Source organism: Myotis yumanensis, unplaced genomic scaffold, assembly GCF_028538775.1.
Source record: "Myotis yumanensis isolate MYYU_CA2020_CCGP unplaced genomic scaffold, mMyoYum1.0.hap1 SCAF_9, whole genome shotgun sequence".
Lineage (NCBI taxonomy): Eukaryota > Metazoa > Chordata > Mammalia > Chiroptera > Vespertilionidae > Myotis > Myotis yumanensis.
This window is the reverse complement of record NW_027223760.1, coordinates 61,834,820-61,851,667: the sequence shown is the minus strand read 5'-3', so window position 1 is coordinate 61,851,667 and position 16,848 is coordinate 61,834,820. Positions and strand designations below refer to the sequence as shown.

At 44.9% G+C, this 16,848-nt stretch overlaps 1 protein-coding gene across 1 annotated transcript; it reads right to left on the bottom strand.

The window, feature by feature from the left end:
- Positions 1-8,719: 8,719 nt before the first annotated feature.
- Positions 8,720-16,400, bottom strand: NPY (neuropeptide Y). The gene is made up of 4 exons (XM_070425164.1): positions 16,250-16,400; positions 15,173-15,360; positions 10,702-10,782; positions 8,720-8,898 (listed from the first exon to the last, which is right to left on the bottom strand). Exons 2-4 carry the CDS (start codon positions 15,358-15,360, stop codon positions 8,874-8,876), a joined length of 294 nt encoding a protein of 97 aa, XP_070281265.1. The 5' UTR covers positions 16,250-16,400; the 3' UTR covers positions 8,720-8,873.
- Positions 16,401-16,848: the final 448 nt, after the last annotated feature.

Genomic DNA, 16,848 nt, shown 5'->3' with positions numbered 1-16,848 from the left:
CAACTGGCCTGGGTTGGATGGAGTTCTAGCTCCACCACTTACCAGGTTTGTTGCCTTGTTTCATTTTTACCTCTCTGGGCCTCAGTTCCTCATCTGTAAAATGTGGCCAGCAATACCTGCCTCTCATAGTTAGTATGAGGATTAAAAGAATTAAAAGGCCGGTTTATACTAGCTTCTCAACCCATGTTAGCTTCCTCATACCCTATTTTTTAAAATCACACACAAACAAAACCTGCAAAACATAACTTTAAAAGGCAAATAGCTATTTAGGATTTTGAGTTGAAATCCTTTTTCTTATAAAGAATTAATTATCCATGAAATTAAATATGTAATGCATTCACAGAACCAATGTGTTTATAATATTAGAATAGAAAAGTGACTGGTCTAGAAATTATAAGAAATTCTTAATGTCTTCACAGCTGATGTTTTTCTATCATGGGAATATTTTTAAATTACCTTTTACAATTATCCAAAAGAGAACAGTGTCCTGTAAGTTTAATTAGGACAATAGCATGTAGTTGAACATTTATATTCAGGTGTATAAATGCTGATGGTTAGCTGACATGCTCACTTCTAAGTAGTTTGGCACTCTGAGTACACGGGGGTGGGAAGAAGTAGGCTTACAGTTGTAATACAAATAAACAACACAATAATGAATAAATACAAGAATAAATACAAGAATAAACTCTGTGTGTCATGTACTTACAACTGTAGAGCTACCCACCCCTGTATTTTCCCTTAAAACAATGGTGGTCTGTTTCTCAAGTGGGTGATCAGCTGTCCTGGTTTGCTTAGGACTAAAGGGTTTTTCAAGATGTAGGACTTTCCATGTTAAACCTGAGATAGTCCTGGGGAAAAGAGAATGATTGGTCATCCTACCAGGTCAACATCCCAAAACTGATTTGCTGGCATCATCACTGTTGGATCCCTTCATGGAAACCCTGCCCTGCCAAGTGCCAGTGCCTCCTGCTGACTGCTGGGCACAGCACTGGATCTCTGACGGTCCCGAGTCCCCAGACGTAAGATGCCTTGGGGTCTGTGTGCGGGAGAGAAGTATCTCTTCTTTGTTACACTTTGTCACGTGGACCCCAATGCAGCCTATGCCATTTCTTTCAAAAACGCGGTACGTTGGGTTTTGGGTACTTACTCTTCTCACATTGTTACCCTGAATGAGTGCCTCGTTTTCATGGGGAAGGTATTAGCCACCCTATCCCCTCCATGGTCTTACACGCTCATCCCAGCTCCCAGGTGCATTAACTCAATCCATGCTCACTCTGAGATGACAATCAACACTCACTCTCAGATGGGTAGCCAGTCACCATTCCCCAGAAAACCACCTCAGAATCCCAGTTGGCACTTGCTTAGGCACCTGTACAGCTTTTTCTTCTAGGAATGTAACATAGTTCATAATGATCTTGAGGTCTACAAAAGAGCAGCCTATGGAACTGTTTCCACTCATCAGGAACATTTCAAATGACACTCCCCACTCCCGACAGACACTACTGGGAACTGTTTCAGCCCCCCTGTCCTCCCACAGCAATTACTTTGTGCTTCTATTCAAGCCTCAGTCATGATCTACCTTGTATTACAGTCCCTTAAGCATGTGTCTATCTCCTTATAAATTGTTAGGTCCTTAAGAGCAGAGAAACTCTGTTTTTTGTATCACTCTTAGAACCTAGCAGACTACCTGTCACAGAGAGATGCTTCAGTTAGTGTTTCAGAAATTGATAGCATCCTTGGGGATCTAGAAACTTATCAGAGATGAGCTGGCTCCATTTTTAACTTTAACAATAATTCAGTCCATTAGGAAGAATGGCTGTATTAAATATGTTCTGCCAACATTGCTTATTTTACATTAAAATTCACAGACAAGTTAATTTAGTGGGTTGCTATGATTTGAAAAGATTTGGTAGTGAGCAAAAAGATGTAGGAGACAGAATAAATACAACTCAAATTATTTCAGGCAAACTTTAATTGAAAAAAAATCATTTGAATGATGCTGTTCTCTCTAGTAGATAATATCCACGTAGTGAGGTGTTACTTAGTGAGAAGAAACGGTAAAATGTGATTTTTATGTTCTACTAAAAGGTTTGCATTTTAACTTTAATTTCCCTCGTAATACCATAGGATAGCAGTCAAATTAATGAGTCAAGTCAAATTGTAAATAAATACACAGAACAACTCAAGTTGCAAACTTAACTTCTAGGAAAACAGAATCCTGACATTAGGACTAGATTGGGAATTAAAGGAATCTGTGACTTTTAAGTTAGTCAGTTTGTTAAAAAGACTCAAATTCTTTATATGTCTAAATATCAAAATAGTTTGCGTAAGAACAAAAACACTTTTACGATACATCCCAAATTAGAGTCAATACATTGTAACATGGGGAATAATGCTAATAGGACATTCTAGTAATATGGCAATACATTAGCAATAAAACCAGTAACAATTTGCAATAACTCCAAAATGATCATTAGAGTTAGAGCCAAGGAAAAATTATTAGTGACCCAAAAGACACTTCTGAAAATTTTGGTACCACAATATTCAAGGTTGAAGAAAAAAGTTCTTTCTGAACTGCATACTAAAGGTCATTTAAAGCGAGTGAAACTTCTGCAATGAAGAAAAGGACACTACCAACCAGTAACTCTGAGGGCTCCAGGAAGGCATGGTTGAATAAACTCCTGTAATTTTGTCAAAGATGGTACCTGTACCTCCTGGAAAAATCACATCAAATCCTCTGAGGTTGTTCACCAAACACTGCACTTGTTCTGGCTCGTGTGGGATCACTTTCAGTCGTCACACTCACCTCCAGATTGAACTGGCTTCCATCGAGCACCTACCATATGTCAGGCAACCAGGCAGGTATCATCCCACACAGTGCCCATAATTGCAAAGAGTTTCAATCCTGCAGCATTAGAATGAGTTCAAATTGATAGCTATTACCACATTAAAAAATGAGCCCGGGTGACACATAAGATTAATTATATGTTATTCCATTCTGATTTCTAAAAGATTCAGTGTGATTTCACACTGTGCTAATTTTTTAATAGGCAGAAGGAAAGGCAATCATTTAATTGTGACAATATATCATAAAGCTCCTAGCGTGAACCACAATAAAAGAATATTCCACCGAAATATCTTATTTAAAAGGCTGTTTTTCCTTTATGATGATAGAAAAGGGTATTTGTTGCATTCTGATGATACTGTAACTGATTCCAGTGTTCTGCATGGAGAAGAAACATTTTCTCTTGCCTACATGGTAATAAGTAACCATGTAAGCATAATGCGTGTGTATTAGAAAGAGGGAAACAATTAACTACCATCATATTTACTTTCCTGTCATCAGAACGGCCACAGAGTCTGCACGTGGGTGTAGCTTTAGACGGTGGCATCCATCATCCTTACTTCACTCAGCGGGAAGCACTGGGCCACGGTGTGCAAATCCCAAACCAGGACTGATTTCCCCTTCTCTTTGGACCTATCTGCTTCTCTGCCCTGGTCCTTATCTAGACATGGGAAAGAAGCTGGAAGATATTCAGGAAGTTCAAATATCTCGGAAGAAATAATCCTTTCCTTCCTGAATAAGAAAGTAAACTGACCTCCGTATGCTAGTATTTATTCTCTGAACTTGTAAATTTGTCCATAAGGTCATATTTAAGAGATCACAGTCTGGGAAGTCTAGTCCTGATTTAGCTGAATGAAGAATATTATTCGGGGAGCAAGGGGTGGGGGGTTGGGGGAAGCCTGGTTTGTCTGTGGAGCCACGTCCACAAGAAGAGCAGGGGTATTGGGGTGAGGGGGGAGGGAAGAACGGCTGGGAGAAAAGAGTTGGGCTGCCTAGAGGACTTGATTTCATATCAAATGGGGTTTTCCCTTTAAAACAGTGACCCAGTGGTCCAGGCCTAGCATATGGTCAAATTCAAATAACTTACAAAACACTCAAAGTATGTATTGCTCTCTCCTAACTGCATGTCCTCTACCTCCTATCTCGCATTCTTCATCTGGCAATAGGTGCTCCGCCCTCACTCTCCCCAGCCTGGGGTGGGGGCGCCTCCCTGGCTCCTGGAGCACCTCATGCCCACTTCTTGTGAGGGAAGGAGATAGCTCTGACCCCGAGATAGGGAATGACAGCTGTGAGCATGCTGAGTGTGAAGGGCCCACGCTGCAGCCTTGGCCCATAGAGGCTCTGTCCTCTTTCCCTGTCTCCCTCAGGATGCCAGGCCAGCGCTGTTCTGTTTCTTGAGGCCCCACTGCACTGTGGGCGGGGACGCTGTGTCAGAAGGCAACCTGCATTCAGGAGTGCCCCTTCTCTTCTTCCATTTGCTGCCGCATGTGATGGGCCGGCTCTTCTTCTCCATGTGGCTGCTTGGGTAAGTGGATTTGGGAAGGTCCCCCACTGAGCTCACTAATTCCTGTCATTCACCACCAGAATGCTGAGATTTTATGTTGGGGGAAGGGGTTATTCTAGAACAGTGGTTCTCAACCTTGTGGCCCTTTAAATACAGTTCCTCATGTTGTGACCCAACCATAAAATTATTTTCGGTGCTACTTCATAACTGTAACGTTGCTACTGTTATGAATCGTAATGTAAATATCTGATATGCAGGATGGTCTTAGGCGACCCCTGTGAAAGGGTCGTTCAACCGCCAAAGGGATCTCGACCTACAGATTAAGAACCACTGTTCTAGAGTCTTGGGCTTCAGCCAGGTGCCCTGACTCAGCTTAGGGCAGCCCTGAATCTGAATCATCAGATACTTGCCCATCTGTAATTTTGTTCTCCATTTGGCAACTGATTCTCAAATCTACAGCTCCTTTGTCAGAAAACTGCAAAGGGAAGCATGATGAGTAGGACGGAAGAACCTAGCTATATCCAAACCTCTAACACTCTCATCTTAGCACTTCTAAGAATGCACTGTAATTATCTGTCTCCCTCATTAGACAGTAAATTGCCTGAGATACTATTATTGATCTTTATATCCCCAGTGCTTAGTACAATGCCCAATATACATAAGGTGCTCAAAAATGTTAAGTGAATGAATGGACAGATGGATGAGTTTGGCCATTCTTGGACCTACTTCATCAACCCCTGGCTATTCTGCCCCTGCTCCTGTCATTTCCTACATGAGTTGCAGCTGTCCCACCTCTGAGTTTAGCCCAGATGGTCACCTTACATAGAGTGTCCTCATTCCAGCTCAACATTCACCTTCTCATTAAGCCCTTTACAGCTCGTTCTGGACATTCGTTCCCCTTTCTAAATGCTTCTTGTTTAGTACTTTGTTATTCCCTAATTTGTTTTAAGTGTGCCAGAATTATACTCTTAACTGGATTGTATGTGACCTGGTCTTGACTTACTTCTTCTGTGAGACAGCATCAGGCAGGGTAGAGTTTGTAACTACAGGAGCCTCTGCCTGGACCCCTAACCTGAGTAAGGTAGAAAGTCACATAGTTTCCCTGAGCCTCAGTTTTCTTATATGTGAAAATCAGCAGAATAAATATCTGCTTGAATGTGTCATGGCATTGTAAAGATAAACATAAAAATGTAACAGCATCTGCAAAAAAGTTATGAATAATTTATACTTAATAGAGTTTGGATGAGAGGAGAGCTTAATAATGCTTATAGAGTTGTGCTGTTTATAGACTATCTAACCTAATAAAAGAGAAACATGCAAATTGACCATACCTTCGCTACGCCCCCAAGCCACGCCCACCAGTCTATCAGAGCGACTATATGCAAATTAACCCAACCAAGATGGCGGCCGGCAGCCACGGAGCTGGAGCAAGCAGGAGGCTTGGTTGACCCGGCGATGGAGGAAGCCAAGCTTCCCGCCTGCTCTGCTGGCTCTGGCCTCCGCTGAAGGCAACAAAGTTTCAATTATAGAAGGTAAATAAACCCCAGAATTAAAAGAAAAAAAGGAGAGGCTGGGAGCTTCCATCGCTGGGGGGCTTGGCCAGCCTGAAAATGGCCCTCAGCCCCTCACCCAGACTGGCCAGGCACCCCAGTAGGGACCCCCCACCCTAAAGGGGGTGTGGCCAGCCTGAAAACAGCCATCAGCCCCTCACTCAGGCTGGACAGGCACCTCAGTGGGGACCCCCACCCTGAAGGGGGTGTGACCAGCCTACAAACAGCCATCAGCCCCTCACCCAGGCTGGCCAGGCACCACAGTGGGGACCCCCACCCTGAAGGGGGTGTGACCAGCTGTGAACAGCCATCAACCCCTCACCCAGGATGGCCAGGCACCCCAGCAGGACTCCCACCCTGATCTGGGACAGCCTTCAGGGCAAACCAGCCAGCCGCCACCCAAGTACCAGGCCTCTGTCCTATATAATAAAAGGGTAATATGCAAACTGACCCTAACAGCAGAAAGACTGGGAATGAGTGGTTACCTTGACATACACTGACCACCAGGGGGAGCTCTGCTCAGCCACAAGCCAGGCTGATGGTTGCCAGTACAGCGGTGGTGGTAGGAGCCTCTCCTGCCTCCTCAGCAGCACTAAGGATGTCCAACTGCAGCTTAGGCCTTCTCCCTGCTGGCAAGTGGACATCCCCCGAGGGCTCCCAGGCTGCCAGAGTGATGTCTACTGCCAGCTTAGGCCCAATTCCCCAGGGAGCAGGCCTAAACCAGCAGGTGGTCATCCCCCGAGGGGTCCCAGACTGTGAGAGGGCACAGGCCAGGCTGAGGGACCCCCCTGAGTGCACAAATTTTTGTGCACCGGACCTCTAGTGTGTGTGTGTGTGTGTGTGTGTGTGTGTGTATAATATGCTAAGTGTCTGTCTGATCGGTTGCTATGATGCACACTGACCACCAGGGGGCAGACATTCAACAAAGGAGCTGCCGAGCTGCAGTGACTTGGCAGTGGTGGTTCTCGGGAGATGCACCCCAAAACCTTCGGCCGTGGGTTATGTTGTTGCTGGGGCACTGTTGCCCTAAATCTGGTTCACTGCACATTTACATTTGTGTTCCACACCCTGTATGACAGCAACTTTCCAGACTGCCCTCTCACATTCTGGGACCCCTCAGGTGATGTCGGAGAGCCAGTTTCAGCCCAATCCCCACAGGCCAGGCCAAGGGACCCCACCTGCCAGAGGGACTCCGCTCACTCCGCAGACATCCTTCAAGCCATGGCACTACCGCTGGTGCTGCTGGCCAGGGAGGGACTGTGGGAGGTTGGCTCCAGGGCATGTCTGGCACATCTCACTCAGTCCCGCCCCTCCGGCCACCTTCTAATTAATTTCCTTTCAATGTGCACAAATCCGTGTACCGGGTCACTAGTCTCATTAATGAAGCTGGAGTTGTTTTCACTGTCACTGAAGTGAGGATTATTATTTGCAATGACAGGTGGGTGATCTGGTGCCTTTATGCCTATTCCAGAGAGGATCAGCAGGCTGAAAATATTTGAGTACTACTACTAGGAATCCTGTTGGAATGCAGTGTTGCCACTTGAGCCTGCTTCCTGGTTTATGAACAATGGTCTTCTCACTGTGTCTTATGTGATAGTAGGGACAAGGGAACACTCTGGAGTCCCTTTCTATATGGGTATTAATCCTATTCATGTGTGCTCATGTTCTAATCACCCCCAAAGAGCCCACCTCAAAATACCATCGCACTGGGGATTAGGATCTCAACATATGGATGTGGAGGGACACAACCTTCCATCTGTAGCAAGGGATTTGTAACTCAGCACAGGGATCATCAAGAACATCATCCTTAGCCACTTCCCTACTCTTGCTTACTTATAACAATATCGTAACTTGAATTTTATTCCCAGTATAGACATGTGGAAAGTTGGGCAGGATTTACTACTCCCATTCCACAAGTGAGGACTCAGAAGTTGAGAGAAGATGAAGGTCAGAGAACCTGGAAGCCACTGATCAGCACCACAGAGCTCACCTGGTGTGAAGGGTTAGTCCTCTTTCTTGCATGATGAGGTGAAAAGGGGAGAGTTATACGTACAATGTAGACTGTTTAGCCTTTCAGGCATTCAGATGTGGTGGAAAAGTCCCATTTTTTTTATTTAAAAATTACATGTAAGAATCTAGTAACAGTGATTTAAAACTAAGCTCATACAAATTGGTACATGAAGGAAGAGGTTTAATAACCTTTAGCTAAATTGATTAATATACCCCATGTTGTGTGAAAACATAATCATCCAACTCAAGTGTATTTCTGCTTATGACTCAAATTCCAAGAGTAGTAGCCTAAGGAACTATGTATACCTGAGCTGTCTAATATGGTAACTGCTAGAAACAAGTGGCTATTTAAAGTTCAATAACATTTAAAACTCAGCTCCTTATTTGCATGAGCTACATTCAAGTGCTCAAAAGCCACAGGTGGCTAGTGGCTACCACATTAAACAGGGGAGACAGAAGACGTTTTTCAGAAAATGCTGTTAGACAGCAATCCTGTCTGTGGACAGCATAGGCCAATGAAGTTAACAAGGGGCCCATGTGCATGGCAGGAGGAGTTCATCAAATTGCTCCAAACTAGCATTTCCCTGTCCAATGTTTCCAAATACTTCTGTTACACACACACAGCTAAGTCTTGGCCATCACAAATGATCATATCTTTATATTTTCCATAGCCACTGCTTTAATATTGGTGAAACGAGCCTTGAATTTGCTACTTGAGGGAGACTGATTTCATGAAAAACTTAATGCTCACTGTCGCAACATCAGATTTTTCATTGAGGAGCACACACTTTTGAATGCATGTTACTTTATTGAAACGCACATATATACAACGATGACAGAGGAGAGCTCTGTAGAGTGGAGCACAGGGGCTGCTTGCAATGGGAGGACAGGCAGACTCTAGCTTAACATAATGAAATTGGGGTTGGAAAATAGGCAAAGCCTGGAGAACAAGTTTCCTCTCCCATCACCACATAGAGCGGTCTTCCAGCCTGTCAATAGAAGAAGCAGAGCGTGTAAGAGAAGCTCCCCAGCTTCCTAGGGGGCTGGCAAGAGCGAGACATTCTGTTCTGAACTGAAAGATGGTCAGAAACTGTGGAAAGGGCTCCCACTGGCATTCCGTGTGGAATATCAGAGCGGGAGACAGTGGCGCAACGTGCACAGACCCAGCTGAGTAGCTTTCACTCGTGGCCATGGGAGTCTCGGGTAAATCTCAGAGGGACTATTTAAAAGGCTCTGTGTTTATCAAAGAACCCTGCAGTATTTCTGAAGATCAAAACTACAGGAACCACACGAAACTGTAACAAGAAAGTTATTGTTGCTCAACTCTGAATATGCTTCCTTTGCTTCCCTTCAAGGCTTTTTATGTAGTTGGATGCTGTGTATTTGGACTATAAAGAACCCTTTTTAATAAAATAGCATCCACAGGCAACATCAAGGCTGTCAGGTTTTGTTTCCTTCTAACTGCACTTGATTGTGGCTGTCAATCAGGGAGCAATTAACTTTATTTCATGCCCTAACTGTGCAACTTCAGGCCACAAAACAAAGTAGGTCTGGATGGTTCTTTTTCTTATCCTAAGTAGACAGAGTATAGCTTACCCTAAGCTTTTTACCATAGCAAACACCATACACATGTCCATGAAACATGAAAAAGCATTTATTGATTAGTATGTAAAAGCAATCCTTATGAATTTTCCATTTGTTTCCCTTGCGTTTGTTATTGAAATGTGGCTGGTACCTCCAGGGACATGAGCACTGCAACTTTATTCCAGTCCAAATGGTTGTTTCCCTCGGAGAAAACAAACCTGACATCTCTGGAATTGCACCTTCACCCTGGCTGGCCATTGCACAAGGGAACAGAGGAAGGGTTGGAGGGCAGGTCATCTGCTCTAACCTCCAATGGGAACCCCAATGAAGAGTGACTCGCCAGTCACACTCACTGAGCAAGTGTTCTAGTGACCTCTTCTGGGGAATGTGGTTCTTGCCGTTGTTGAGCTCTGGGTTTAAGGCAGACAAGCTACCACAGAAATAGATGAGCTATATGCCATGTGATCTAACTGGGGGTAGAGGCAAGAGACAGCAGATGAAAACCAAGGGGGACCAGGCTTCCTTTTAGCAGAACTCCTTGTCCAGGGGCACCAGAGGGTCCTGGCCCCATGTTTGACCCTTAGATATTGGTGTGCATCTCCTCCCAAAACAGTCAACCCTCCAAGAAAGTCCAAAGGCCACAATCCCCTAAGAATAATACATTGTTCAGCATTCATTCATTGAATGCAATAAATTACTATGTGACATCAGTTGAACTAAAATATGTTAAAAAGTAAATGAGCTCCCTGTAATTTATCTACAGTTTCATGTAAAACCAGAAAGATTGGAATAAGACGCATGAGGGACATGTTCTCGGATATCCAGACACTCCACATAGTATATAAAAAACAAAGATTATGCCAGCCAAAATTGGATGATTGGTCATTTAAATGTAGAGATGGGGACTCATTCATGCTCCCCCAATTCTAACCCAATAGAAATTCTCCATAGAGTAATTTCTGCAGTAAAATTCACTTATATTTAAAGTTTTCCAAGGAGCACCAAATAATTTGCAGTAGGAAATATTACCCCACAGTTTAGAGATTTACAAATGACTACATGAAAAGACAGGTCCTTCCCACCTTCTTCCCCATCCCCATTTCTCTCCAAATCCTACCTGGTCTGGAAGACTCAGTTCCAAAGCTTCCTCCCCAAGCAGCCCTCTCTGGTTTCCCTCCCCCAAAGTCCCCACACTAGCCCTTCCATACCTAGTTCGAGGAACATTTTCTGTGCTTTCACTCATCAAGAGGTCTGAAATCAGTGTCTCCGGGCTGGATCGTTTCCCATATCTAACAACAACAACAAAAAAATTCTTTAAAGCAAGTTTTGAATATTCATAAAAATATTTAGAAAAAAAGAAGATGGTCTTCCATTTGGGTTATCAAATCTAAAACTGATTTTCAGTTAATTATCTGCTAACAGTAATTTAGGTGCACAAAGCACACATTATTATCAAAAACATGCCCTGGCGGGTGGCTCAGCTGGTTGGAGCATTGTCCCATACACAAAAGGTGGCAGGTTTGATTCCTCATCAGGGCACATACCCTAGTTTCAGGTTCAATCCCCAGTTGAGGCTCATGTGGGAGGCAACTGATTGATGTTTCTCTCACATCCATGTTTTTCTCTCTCTCTCTCCCTCCCTCCCTCTCTCTAAAATCGATTAAAAAGTAAAAAATAAAAAAACATCATAAATATGACTTCGAATTAAATATGTATATAATTTTTACATACTTAAATAACAGCAGATTATTTAAACTCAACCAAAATTCCAAATTCTTGTCTTTTTATACCACAAATAATATATGTGTAGACATATTTATAACTAGGTGATAGGAAATAAAAGTACATCAAAGTATGATTTTAATGTTTCCATAATTAGTTAATTGGCTATAGTTCTAATGATATACAGCAGTTTAAATCTTAAAGAGACTAGATGATATTTAAGAAACATTTCTAACAACAAAATTGGTGACTAAAGTTCTAGACCCACCTGTGTCTTTTAATCTTAGTTTTTTTCATTTGTAAAAACAAAATTATAACATACTTAAATCAGACTCTTTGTGAAAATGCAGTGTGTCATAATGCTTTGAAAGTGACAAAGTGATACACAAATGCAAGTTGCTGCTGCTGAAATCTACACTTTCTTAAAGATAGCAATAGAACCTGGGTTCTATATTTTCCTTATTTATTTGGGGTACCACAAGCTAAAAGCTTTCTCTCATGCTGTGATTTTTTTGTTTTGTTTTGCTTCAAGTAGTCATATAGTTTTTATTTTATTGTTTGAAGTATTACAAATAGTAGCACATGTCTCCTTTTTTTCCCCCATTGACATCCCCCTGCCCTTGCCTCCCCTACCCCCCCACATGCCCTCACCCCCCTCTGCTCCCCCACCCCAGTGTCTTGCGTCCATTGGTTATGCTTATATGCCATGCTATGATTTTAATCTGCCTTTTTCTCCTGTTGCAGGATATGAATAGGACAATATCTGAATGCAAGGCTATGCTTTCCTGTCAGGATGGCATATGTTACTTTCTCCAGGTGAGTGAGTAAATGGATCCATGCCTCCGTCCTCTCTCTCTCTCTCTCTCTCTCTCTCTCTCTCTCTCTCTCTCTCTCTCGTCTAACAAATCTACAGTACTAAATTGAATTTTTTTAAAGAGGCTGTTTGCCCCTTTTTCAAAAAAAGCACTGGACACCAACAGCCGCTTTTTTTTCGCAAATGAGAGATTAGCCTGGCTGGATTGATTAGCTAAGAGATAAAACTGAGGAACAGAGCTGTCAGAAGGCATATTCTGACTGCCTATCAAGCACAATTAAACTAAGTTTTGGGGGAAATCTTCCTATTATTGCTCCTTTTCTGGGACCCAAGGGAAGAAAAAAATAAGCAGACTCCCCTGTCCCCATCATTTGTGAGGTTTCCTCAAAGATTTCCTGGAGCTGTCTTATCGACTCGAGGCTGCTGCTTATACTTGCGTATTCTGTCCATCAGTTGATTTTACTAATCTTAAAACTCTTGGGCAACCTTCACTCATTTATCTTCATCATGCTCCAGTGAATGAAAGAACTGGCCGATATTTTCTCCAATTTATCAGGTAAAGAAACTACATCTATAATAGCAGGATTTGCACAGGACAGCACTGTTCACTGTTCTTCCTTCTCTAATTTATTCTGGATTATCCTTTTTCTCTACAATGCTTTAATTTTCAAAGGTATAGATTCTGTAGAGGGGGGGAAATCCCAATCCTGACTGCACATGAGAGAGCTTTTAAAATTGCTATGAAGTCCAAGATCCACCCTTACCCTCAGGTTCTGACTGAACTGGACAGGGGTGCAGCCTAACATCAGCATATTGTTTAAATTTCTCAGATGATTGCAAGGTGTCACCAGGGTGGAGAAACACTTATCTAGGACTGGGTTCCTCAACCACAGCACTATGGACATTTGGGGCTGGCTAATTCTTAGTGGTAGGGGGCTGTCCTAGGCAGAGTAGGGTGTTCAGCAGCATCCCTGGCCCCTACCCACTAAGTGCCAGTAGCACCACCCCTCATTGTGATAACAAGAAATGTCTCCAGACATTGCCAAATATCATGGGAGCAAAAAGCCAGCCTGAGGTGAGAACCACTGATCTAACAAGATGTGGATCTACCATGCTCTAGAAAAAAATAATGCAGCTTTTGGAAGTAGTGAACCAGGGTATACAGCTTAAAAACATGGGAGTGTGTGGAAAAAGGGAGGAAAGAGAGCATTTATGACAAAGTCAAACATATATTCACAAATGACACCATAATCTTCAAAAATACCAACATGTGCATCTGAGTGGGTGTGTATGGTGGGAAGGCAATACACATACAGAATGCAGATTATTGGTGCAGATTATAAACCTCTAATAGTTCTTAAGGAGGAATTTATATGAAGATAAGACAAAAACTCTACTCTAGGGCCAACTCATTTCCACTGAATCTGAATCTCTTCCCATGAAACTCAAGTCCCTTCCCCTTTTTTCTCATCAAAGATGTTGGAAGTCATATTGACTGCTGATGGTGGTGACAACATCCAAGGAAAATGAGTAGAAGGGCTCCAATTTCATCACCCCTAAAAAGATTCCATGAAATGTTCTTAGTAAAATGGAGATAAATATACTCACTCCAAAGCTCTGAGGTAGACTGAACGAAGTAACTCCTAGGAAAACATTTTGAAATGCTAAAGCTTTATACCGTATAATGATAAAGCTTTATAGCAACTGTCTTTTCAAAACTAAGTTCTCCTGGGTGTTATAAATGACAAACTAAAGAACTAACAAGGGTTTTCTTAGAAAAGAACAATATCATTTTTATTTGTACAAGTTCTTTTCTCTGGTCTGTAAGATAGCATAAGTAAGAACTAAAAGCAATTAACTTTCTGAGAAGTCTATTAGGATATAAAACTCTGTTGCTTTTCACTAATTAACATTATCAGTCTTCAAGGACCATAAACCAATACTACTTAATTCTGGTACTCTCATGTATTTCTGATTCTATGTAAATTGGGATCTTTTAGAAAACTTCTCAGGATGAAACAGCTTTTGGATGAAACATAAAAAAGAAACTTTATTTAAGAAATAGAAATTCTCCCCTCTTTGCATCCATTCCAACTATTCCCTGACTTGTACACAGCAAAAATAAGATAAAAACAAAAACAACACTTTATAAAACATAATTTAAATATATTAAATAGCATTAGTGCTTTTAAAAGGTTCATTGTTTTTTAGCTTATTAAGGTCATTTGATCTTGAGAATTAAAATAATAAAATATTGAATGATCTAGAACTAAGATGAACAAATTTTAGAAACATTTTAAATCCTAGATTATCTGTAAAATTATTTGGATTTGAATTTTTGCTTAATATTTGACATTGAGAGTGAAAATGTGGGATTTCATTTCAGCTTCCTGGAGGTTCGGCATGAGGTTTACAATTTCCTGAATTCCATGCAATCTCTGGAATCACCCCAGAGTGACTAGACCAATAAGCTCCTACCTAAAAAAGCACCCAACAGACACTTTCTTTTCAGGACTCACCTGCTATAAAATGGGCAAATGTCCGCATTTTAGATCAACTTGTTTTCTGCTAAATCTCTATTTATTTGGACCAGAATTTTCAAGTAAAGGTCTGAGACACACACAGTACAGAAGAGAAGAAAATAGCTCTATTTGTCTTTTCCTAAACACTGTCATTCCATTTGCTCTGGGCAGATTGGAAAACCTGGCAATGTCTGTATCAACCAGCTCTTTCCTCCTTGGGTTTTGTTATTTTTCCTGGACCACCCTGCCCTCTGGCTTCCCTGCAGCCATTGGGGGAGGGGGGCACTGCCCACCCTTCACCTGGTGCTTACCCTTCCTGGTTCCAAAACAGTACCCCCACTGCTCTAAGAACAAAAAAGGCAAGGGGATGATGGGTAGGAGGGGATGCCAGACACACAGTGCGGAGAACCTGATTCTGGGGATGGGGACTTTGTGACTAACTGCAGAGGGAAAGTACTCAGTGCCTTTTACAAACATTCCCTGAGGGTTGATCGTCCTGATTCGGTCCTGCCCTGGGATACAGCGAAGGAGAAGAAATGGCCCCTGTCCTCTCTGAGACCCCAGGACCCTGGGTAAGCAGGACAGAAGGCTCCTGGAGGAGGTCCCTCCCGGCCCACCCACCTCTGCCTGGTGATGAGGTTGATGTAGTGTCGCAGCGCAGAGTAGTATCTGGCCAGCTCCTCCGCAGACGCGTTCTCCCCGGGCTTCTCCGGCTTGGAGGGGTACGCCTCGGTCAGCGCGCCCAGGTACACGAGCAGGGACAGGGCGAGCGCCAGGCGGGACAGCCCCAGTCGCTTGCTCCCCAGCATCTGAGGGCACCAAAGGTGCAGGGAAAGGGGTCGGGGGGTTAAAGAACACATGCCACACACAACCCCCCTCGCTTCCCGGAGCCTGTTCCCCTGCTAACACCCAGGACCCCCGGAACGAGCTAGACCCGGCGATACAGAGGCGAGCGAGTGTGGCCAGCACCGCCCGGCTTAGGGTACAATCTGCGCGCCCCCTCCACTCCACTTGGAAACTCCGTGCGACTTCGGTCCAAGTCACAGCGGAGAGTCCTGTAGTTGGAGGCACCAGTTTAGACCCTGTAAATAGTTAAGTTCCCCCTGCTGCGTAAAGGGACATCACTCTCCTGTCCTCCTTCCCCAAACCCTGTCCGGGAGGAAAGTTTCTTCCTGAGACTTCTGGTCTGCGTCTGCAGGCGCCGGGGGAGACGGCTGAGACCACTCGGGGTGGCCATTTGGGGGAGAGAGGAGAGAACTGCGCCCGGGCCAGGGGGTCTCAGGTCGGATCCCAGGCTGGACTGCTGCGCCCAGGATACAGGATTCTTCACTCAGGGGCGCTGCCTGGGAAACCTCCCTGCAGGCTGAGACCCCAGGAAACCGCCACCTGAGGTTTAAGGGGGCGGGGGAGGGGGGGCGAGTTCTCCCTCCACTTCCTCCGAAAGGCAACCCAGAGGACCACCCAGCCGGGAGGGGAGGGTCTGGGAGAAGGGCGCTGTAGGATCAGAGGGGACCAGGAGGGCAGGTGGAATCGAGTGGCCGGGGCGGCTGGAGCGTGTAGGGGCGGGAAAGCACCCCACAAGTCTAGCAGGGGCTGGGGAGTGGGGCGCGGCCCTCCCAGCGCCCCAGGCTCCGCAGAGGGTGGGACAGGGTCCCGCACCGAACCCCTGGGCTCCCGTCCAGGCCCGAGGGCACTCACAGTGACGGCGGTGGCAGGCGGGCGGGCGCGGCGGGGCAGCGAGTACTCTGCTGTCCTGTCCGGAGCACCTCTCCCTGGTGTGAGAGCCGGTGATGGGGTGTCGTGAGCGGGTTGTAGCAGGGCTTTTATGGAGCTCCCGCAGCGACAGGAGGGGCCTCGGGCAATCACGCTCCAGTGACTCCCACCCTCCACTTCCCGCCTGGAGGCGGCGGCGGGGGAGGGGTTGGGACCGCTGCAGCTAGAGTGTCTGCGGGGAGCCACCCACATCACACCCCAACTCTCCAGGCCAGGCCCTGCCCGGCGGTAGGGGGCCGGCACCACGTGAGGGAGCGAGGCGGGCACTCCCCAGAGCTGGACAGCGCCAAAGCCCAGTCTCTGCCCTCCAGCGGCGCCCAAACCCCTCTTCGCTTCACGCCCCGGCTAGTCCTGCCAGAGACAGGAGCAGCCCAGCTCATCTTTGTCGCCTGTCACCAGGATCACCAACTCGCTTGGCTCCAGGGTAGGGGGTTCCTGCACTCTCTACTCAGTGGAGCATCTCCAGGACCCAGGCGCACCCACACAACTCCGGTGTGGGGTCAGGCAGACAACTTGGTGCGCAC